The 9153-nt window shown below is 31.9% G+C and overlaps 1 protein-coding gene across 1 annotated transcript; it reads right to left on the bottom strand.

Annotated features, from left to right (window-relative positions):
• Positions 1 to 524: 524 nt before the first annotated feature.
• LOC140757394 (very long chain fatty acid elongase 7) lies at positions 525 to 8387 on the bottom strand. The gene is made up of 5 exons (XM_073093069.1): positions 8241 to 8387; positions 4098 to 4285; positions 2548 to 2616; positions 1982 to 2284; positions 525 to 788 (listed from the first exon to the last, which is right to left on the bottom strand). Exons 1-5 carry the CDS (start codon positions 8269 to 8271, stop codon positions 582 to 584), a joined length of 798 nt encoding a protein of 265 aa, XP_072949170.1. The 5' UTR covers positions 8272 to 8387; the 3' UTR covers positions 525 to 581.
• Positions 8388 to 9153: the final 766 nt, after the last annotated feature.

The raw sequence follows: 9153 nt of genomic DNA, 5'->3' as shown, positions 1-9153 counted from the left end.
AAATTGTATGACTACACCTGCTCGCAACAACTTCAGAGCGGACTAGCAGTTTGGCGCGGACTATACCTACTTCCCAAAGTAAATATATTTTCTTATTATTGAATTAAAAGTTATCGTATCATGTCCGCAGTATTTTATGCAAGCCCCGAATTGCTTTGAATAATGAATAATGTTAGAAAAAACACGAGTAAACGACAACAATAGGACCGTCGTAAATCTCCACATTCACCTTTTTCATCGCGCTTGTTTTCTTGTGTTTGTGTATTTACATTGAGCCTTTCCGATCTGATCTATAATGTATTCATTGTAAAGTATGGATGTTATCATTGATTTAGGATTTTACAAATAAATGGAGTAATGGTAGATGATTTTATCGTGTCGAATGCAAAGAAGCATCATCAGCACCCAGCGTTATATATCTATTTTTGTTTTGTATCAGTAGTGCCATTGCTGTGGTATAGTTTCAAAAATGTCGTAAGGTTTTTATTTTTATGTTCGTTTATAAAAAAAAGAAATGATTTTTACATCGGACTTTTATTAATAACATAATGGACACAAAATATCAAAACATGTTTATAAGTTCAGTCAATGTCTTGCTTACAACACGCCAAGCCAATGGGTTTTATTGTCACCCCTTTATCTTTATATCGCTTATAATAAAAGTCTGTAAACAGGCAGATAAAAAGCGCCAAATTGGCCAGGCTGACCACATATGACCCAATGTGCATTGGACATTGGGATGTGTAAGTTTGAACCACGATATGCGCTATAACCAAGAAGAACTGGATCTGTAACAAAAAATAAGAACTGTAAAGAAATATTTAACCGTATTTTCAGGTGTCCTAAATCTAAACCAGGACTTTACGGAAAGTAATTACAAGTCTTGTGAAGTCTGCCATTGACTGTCATTGATTAATCCTTCGTTTTGAGGGGAAACTTGAGGTTAGGAATCGACAATAGTGTGATGATGATGATAAATGATAAAAATTTAAAGGTAATGATAAAAATTCAAAGATAGTGTAATATGTTAAAATGTTAATTTAAGTCTGCAACGAGGCTTAAAACGGTGACTTCATTGCAATTAGAACTTGAAATCAATCGATACAGATGCGACGGGTATTATCACCTAGTACCTTTCATTTCGAATTTCGCAGTTGATCTCATAGTGTGACGTCATACATAAACTACGAGCGCCTCACTTTTATCATTCACCTGCTTAATCGTTTCTTTCATATACCTATATGTACATTTGTAACTTAACAATGCTCTCATTGTACTTTATCAAGTGACATCGTAATCCCTCAAATCCCCAGCGGCCTCCGTTCCTTCATTCGTTCCTTCATTCAGTCATGCTGTCGCGGTCGGAATATGACATTTATCAAAACGGACCTCTCTGACATTATCTTCTCTATTAGAGACAGGATAGGTCCCTTGGGTTGTATTGTTAGTTCTAGTGGGAAATGAGCCGTTACAATTGTATGAAGCAAATTAGGTAACGCTATTTCGACGGATGTATTTCGTGTTCGGGACAGAGATATGCCTTCTGTCTGTTGATTATTATCTCTGGACTGAACCGTATATATAAAATGAGTAATCTTCTCAAGTAAACGTCATTATTCATATCAGTTAACTAAAGTATGCAAAGAAGCACCCAGTGGATTAAATTTTTACATCCCAAAAATCCGGATAACAACTAAGACACTGTCTTATTTAGTGTTGCTTACAGATGTCCATAGAAAACAACAGCCACTTAACATCATACCCTTTTACTAAATAAATGCCACAACAGATTAATAATTCATATATTTTGCTGCAGGAAAAAATGTTTGAGAGAGTCACGATTGTGATAATACCCATAATCCAATAAATGTGTGACGACTCACGATATACGAAACTATAAAAAGAATGATACAATTTTAGTTATCTACTAAAATTGTATCATGATTCGGTGACACGGAAGTCACAAAACTGACAGACATACCAACTGCATCATAGTCAAGTACTTCTTCCACCAAAGGTACTTGGTATATCTTGGACCCAAAGCAGCCATTCCATAATAACTGTACATGATGACGTGTATTGAACAGTTCATGAATGCCATGAATGCCCAGTGGTCCGAGGGGTCATACTTCAAACACCACCAGGTTATCATCACCATGAAGACGTGATGGTATACATGGAGGAACGTCATCTGATTGTATTTTTTGCGTAACACGAAGAATATTGTGTCCAGTAAATCTAGAATTTTAGTGGCCATGTATTTCCAGTAAAGAGCTGCGATTATCTGTAATTTAATTTATTAACTTTGTTAGTGTTTGCTACAGTTTCACTGCAATGTCTATCTACATTATAATAGGTATTTACGGTATGTTATTTTTGGCTTCAAGTAAAGTCAGTAATTCACAATAATAAGAAAAATATACCTTTGTCATTGAAATTAATAAAAAAATATAGTTGTAACTTGCACTAGAGAAAATTTTGCTTATGGATTGAATTTACGAAGAAATATAAAAAGTTTCTTTAGCTGACACTAATGAGACAACTTACGTATAAAGTCCGTTCATCGTGTTCACATTTCCTTGGAAATAATCCCTTATCGTTTATGTAGCAAAGAAACTAAAATTTCAAATGGGTTTAAATAAATTTAAAGTATCTAGAATACAAATATAACTATTGACTGACTGACAAAGCATTACCTACGTCTTGGTAATAATCAATCTTATTCAAATATTGCCTACTTGATTCGAAATTTGACGGATTAGGTAGGCAAAAATTAATAATATTTTAACATTGGTACACAGAAACTGGTTAACTTTGATTTTCAATAAAGAGAGTCTCTCACTCTTAATCAGACCCTATCCCCAATCCCCAGGAGTGACTTTGGACAATATGTGCATTTTTCGTCGATGATTATCTTTCATTTTTTTGTTTAACTCATATATTACTAGGTTAGGTATTTGTAATAACAAATTCAACAGACAATTACAACATTAGGAGCATTTTTTTCTTTTTTAATATGTCTACCTACTATTTTTAGTAGTTATTTAAGATCGAATGCGTAGATTCATTTGCATAACCTTTAGAACTCATTAATGAGCAAAATAGGGTTGATTCAAAGGATCTATCTATGATGACATGTTATCATAATGTCTAAATTGTGGAAAAAGTAAGATAGTATCAGAATTGTTTTCCTTAGCACATATACGAGTAAAATTATTATAATGAGTTCATGACATTAGTTCCAATATTTTAAAACATACAAATAAAAATAAAACGAAAATGAAGTAAAGATAAACATTTTTTTAATTTCAAATTTCGAATGTTCAATCGGCGAAATAAGTATGCAAATGGCAAAATTCAAAAATCATACTATTTCATAATTAGATAGGGTATCTATTCTAATTTAATTAGCAGCCTTTGTTTGAAATTGATGAACCCGTACCTTCATATTTCTGTATACGAAACACCTACACTTTTATTTTGTCCTCTGACTGAAGGTTGTCTGGCTACTACAGCGATAAGACCGCCTTTTGTGTTTTTATGTTGATGCTTGTTGCTTTTATTTATTTTAATGTGAGAAATAAAGCGTAATTGTGTATAAAAATATACCCAGTGCGGTGTTCATTGGGTATATTTTAAATTTGTATACACATAGATTTATTTTTGATATTTACGAGCTTCTTCGAGCGGCTTCAGCCCGACATTTAAACATTTAACTTAGTTTGGAAATATTTATATAAGAATTGTAATTTTTTAAGGCCTATATTACGTAAAATCATTTAAAAACTTTCATTTAAAGGTTTTGCCCATATCTGCTTAGTGCAATATTCATTAAATAAACAGAAATTGGACAGAAATTTGTTGTTTACGTATCGTATAGTTAATTTTTTTCTTTCTTTTATTTCATAAAAATTTGCGCGAAATAACCATAAGATTTAATATATAGTTTTAATATGGAGTATAGAGTCCGCAGTCAGCATACTTTGACTAATTTGTTATTGTTGTCGTATGACGTCATAACATTAGTAGTCCATTGTTATATGGACTAGGTACTCATGCCATGACGTTAGGCAAAATAAGAGGAATCTATGGCTTACCTTATAAGCTAAAACCGTCGAGTTCACAACCTTAACAGCGTTGTAAATCAACAGAAATCTTTTCAACAGAAATGGGGATCGTCCTTCCATGAAGACAGGTCCAACTTTCAGTATGAAGAGCAGATACGTCAGCAAAACGAAGGCTACGTCATTAAAATTCATTAAGGGCCACTTGTCGACAAAATTTACTGAAACAATATCGGTTATACTATAATTTACTTTTTATATTTTTATGAAGGTGAGATAATGAAAATGAGTGGAAAATATTGTAGCAAAACCCATGTACATAACTAGAATTTCGATAAAGTTTACGGGTTGGTTGCATCATATAACTTTAACGTCTTCAAAAGTCTAACCAACCGTCAAATCGATGGTTAAAAAAATCATTGGTTGCACCATTTAATTAAGGTTGAAGTTGCGTCATAACTAACAATTAAAATTAACCTTTCGATTTCGATCGGTTAAAGTTACAGTTTTTGTCAATTGTCACTTTTTGTTACATTCCATCGCTACCGTCAAAGGTTCTGTTTTTTAACTTTAACGCAAGCTTTAAGCGGGCTTTCGATGGAACCCACCTCAAACTTGGCGAGCGGCTTTGCTATAGCTTTGTCAGTTGCCTTTGACAGGAGACGGTTAGAATTCTTCATACAAAATAGTTAACCTTATCTATGCAGTAGAACAGTATTACATCCAGCGCTACTTACATCGTCTTCTTTTGTAGAATATGCTGTCATATAATTAAGCGATTGAAATATGTATAATATACAGATTTAACGATACAGTCTAATATTGAAAAAAATGTAGTGGAAAAAATCAGTAAAATTATTGTAATTTTGTAGGTAAATTTCGCTTAATAATTAATACCACACCGTAGGCACACAGCCATTACACAGAGCCATTTGATTTTACGAACTAGGTATTTATTAATTAATTGGAGCACTTTGTCCCTATCATTATCACATGCTATGACAAAATTGCAATAATTTTGCATGAAAGCAGGTAATTTCGTGAAAATTTAGGTTCAAATTCATATTTGTTTGGTTAATTAATGCGATAAAAGTATTTAATCAGTTTAAGTATTTAATCAGTGGTGACTATTATGTAAAAAATATTACACGAAATGGAAAATAATATAGTCATTCGTTTGTATAGCTGTACCTGATGCGTAATTGGTATATAGGATAAACTGTTAATTTAATATAAAATGGACTAATATATAAAAAAATAGTCCCAGTTATTGAATCAGCTATTGACTAATTGCCCTAATAGTTAACCATAACTCTATCCAGTGTAGTCAACTTAGAACCTAATAAAAATCATAATCAAATAAGAAAATAAAATCAATAATTTTTGGTTGCATACTAATATGTAATTAATTATACACATTTCACCTACATCTTGTAGTAGGTAAGTTGTTAGTTACAATGTTATTGTAATAGGCATAATATTAAGTATCTGTTGAACATTTAGACATCTAGGTTTTAAATTCTAAAGTGATGATGTCTTTCGTCCGAAAGTTGGGTGTCTGCAATCTCTATTGTAAAGCATATTTGAAAGTCCAGCACATAACAGATTTAGTGACATATACCAACATTAAACGTATGATGAACGTTCTCTACACAAGTATAGCACAAAATTTGATAAATAACTAATGGGAGTTGATTGGATGGAGGTCATTAACACTTTCAGAGGCAATGTCGAGTGTGTATTGTCCTTAAAAGCAATGGTTAATCAAATCAACTCCAGACAGCATTGTCTTCAGTGTGTGGTGAAACATCTCCATTCCCCGAAACGTGATGTTCACATAGCATAAAAAACAATTATAGCTACACTTCAGAGACAAAAGGACAATTTTCTGCCCAAATTGTGTAAAATATTTTATAATGAATTCGCTCTGAAATTTCATTATAGTGCAGACAAAAGTGAGAAATTGTTTTTTTACAAAAGTTATACCTTAAAACCGAGATTTTTTTTCTTACGTGAGTTGCTTATTATTTTTCGCGGCAGTTATTTTTATTTCGATCTGTAAGATTCAATAAAACTTAATTAACATTAAGTAGCTGTTTTATTAGTTGCATAAAAATAACAAATTGTAGTGACATTTTATAAATTTCATCTTAGTTAATAATTTGTTGACATCAACAACAACATGAACACATTTTGTTTGAATTATGCGTTGACACTGTGTTTTAAAACTACAATTTGTTGTACGAAAATACTTAGCAAAGTAGATTTTAAATATATACTTAGTATTTTATATGAGTGTGTGTCACTCGGGAATATTCCTTAAAACGACCTCCTAGACGAAACAAAAAAATAAGTTGTTACTTTACAATATGTGCTGGCTTGTTAGCAAATTTTTACTTAAAAATTCGTCTCGTATCGAAAGTCAATTCTTATTCTCAAAATATTTTCCCTAAAGACTCACCCGTAGAATAAGCAAAAAATTCACTTTACTGAAGAAAATTTTCTCTACATTTGATATCTATTGAAGCGTCATTTAGCTTAGTGGTTATATATGCTCGTCGTCGCAAAAATATTTTACTCGTACCATGTATTTTGGTTATGACTACATTTATAATGTTTTTATACATATGCCTATTTTCACCAGAATAATATGTACGAGTATATATACCTTTTAACAAGAAAATTTGTGGTGAATGACTATGCAAAGAAAATATTTGTCATGGCAGTTCTGATTTGCAATTCTCACTGGTTGACATGGGAATTCTTTACCTAAATCCGAATGATCTACCGTATTAAAAATCAGTAAATGTAAAATAAAAAAACGATGAGTATATTGGATTATTTATGCCGGCTAATTTGTGAGACGACCATCTTAGTTCCCAGGTGTAGCAACGCACCTATAACCCGTTTAGATAGAACCCCTGGAGGCCTACCACGATTTTTCAAAAACCATCATAGTCCAGGAAAGTTTAATTTCAATATTGCATCAACATTATTTTGTTTTGTACCACGACCTCCTTAAAACAGTAAAATATTCCGCCATACGCAGTGGGAAAATTTGAACCCTTATTCATTTTTCGCTTATCCATTGTATGAAACCAACTGAAACTGTCATATTTTGCTAAAAAATTTAAATTTCCTGCAAAAAAGAATGACTAATTGCGACCGACATAATACAAAACTGCTTATTATTGTAATGTTATAAAAACAATCTTACTTTAACGCAATTTCAATGTATGATTAAAATTATATTGTTTTAAGGGATGGTAGTATTAGTATGTTCTATGTGCAGTTGGTTATAGATGTCCATAGGCGACAATGACTATTTACCATCAGGTGGACTGCATGCTCGTTTATATATACTTACCTACCTATATATATATTTTTGAATATATTTTTATCATAATTATAATATAAAAATTTACATAAACCGACAAAATACTTTTGGGCTGTGGATGATTCTCAAGATACTTCTTGAAGGTACGCAATATAGTCTTTGAACACAAGCTTTTACAAAGCACATTTTAGGTCAGACGCTGAGTCAAAGGATAGGTAGAGCTTAAGAATCTCGAGTGGGGATGGAGTGATACAACTTGAACTTTCGATAGCTTTCGAAAATGCTGGCTTTAAAAATTCGTATTCAAGACTACAAATGCTTACGATAATATGTCATTGAGGTCAATTGCCAGATTCAGATTTATTTAGAGTTCTGAACCCAGAACATCTATCCAATCCTGGATGGATTGGATAGATGTTCTGGGTTTTCAAATTACGAAAAATCAAATGTTATATCGAAACATAACATACTACGGCTTTAGTTAACTGAAGGCATATTATGTTTGATACTTACATACATGAAGCAAATATAATTTGAATAGTTTTTACCCTTAATGCGGTAAATTCGGACCAAGTGTGGACTTTATATATCTTTGTGACAATGAGAACTCTATGTTTTGGCTTATGCAAGTGACAATTAATTTCTAGAGATCATCTTTTCCAATGAAGGCAGTGGATTCTGGACCACTAGAATGGAAAACTGCTTACAAATAAAAAACCTATTTCACAGGTATTCAGCTGCTTATCAAGAAAACGTATCAGACAAATAATGCAGCGTTTTTAACTATTTTGATAATTTTTAGCTTTACTAATTAAAATAATTATTACAAATATACTTACATTTTCCTTTGGGTACTTGCAAATACGACATTGTCGAATGTTTTTTAAAATAGCTTAATTATATCTCTCTGTTTCTTATTTCGAGTATATAAGTAATTTACTAAAATAAAATAACATAGGGCATATTTCACAGACGACGCACGTCAATCTGTCAATAACGTTATTTTTTTTAATAATTATAACTTTCCTATTTATAAGCGGCCATAACATTTATGTTATATTGTAATCGAAATGACGTTGTAATTTAATTATTTCATTCTTTTCTAAGCTCTCATTGGATTTTTGGGTTAAAGAATTAAATAAATGGTGAAGGAACATATTTGCCCCGGACGTTATAAAACTCATTCATTCATTTAACTTAGATTAATTTCTAATACGTACATTAAAAAGTTAGACGTGAATGCCTGGGATTTGTGCCTCGTATTCCCGACAGAAAGGTCTAGTTTCTCTCCAACAACAAAGTATAAATTAGGCTATCCCTAGTCTATTTAGGCAGCCTGGTGGACTCATAAGACTTAGATTTGTAGCTAGGGGACTATATCCTTTCTTATTATAAGAGAAGACCCGTACTTATCCGAGCGAAGTAAACGGTTTATGATGAATATTGCAGATAACTTTTATTTATATATTCAATCATGTCCACACCCACTCTTATAAATATATGCGCATAGTAAGTATTCTCCGTACACAAAAGTTCTAATGTAAAAACGATGTTCCTCTAAGGCGGTACACATGTTAATTTTGCTATGAGAAAACGAAAAGTTTGTATCACTAGAACTTTGATGTTAGACATTTTTCTTCGTGATGTTATTAAACTGTAACGTTATAATAACTTATATAAATATGTGATGTTATAGTTATATAAGTATTAAGCTAGTGCTATTAAATTGTACTATGTATTTATATATACTGC

Source organism: Epargyreus clarus, unplaced genomic scaffold (genome assembly GCF_041222505.1).
Source record: "Epargyreus clarus isolate Ecla_fem2 unplaced genomic scaffold, WU_Ecla_fem_2.2 ptg000001l, whole genome shotgun sequence".
Lineage (NCBI taxonomy): Eukaryota > Metazoa > Arthropoda > Insecta > Lepidoptera > Hesperiidae > Epargyreus > Epargyreus clarus.
Note: the sequence above shows the minus strand (reverse complement) of the source record. Positions and strands in the feature narration are given on the sequence as shown.

Excerpts from the sequence above, each read along its gene's own strand:
- LOC140757394 (XM_073093069.1), bottom strand. The coding sequence starts at position 8,271 with ATGTCGTATTTGCAAGTACCCAAAGGAAAAT. Across the intron at positions 4,286-8,240 it reads GCAAGTACCCAAAGGAAAAT|TAAATTTTGTCGACAAGTGG; the intron begins GTAAGTATATTT and ends ATATTGTTTCAG. Across the intron at positions 789-1,981 it reads ACTTGACTATGATGCAGTTG|ATCCAGTTCTTCTTGGTTAT; the intron begins GTATGTCTGTCA and ends TTTTTGTTACAG.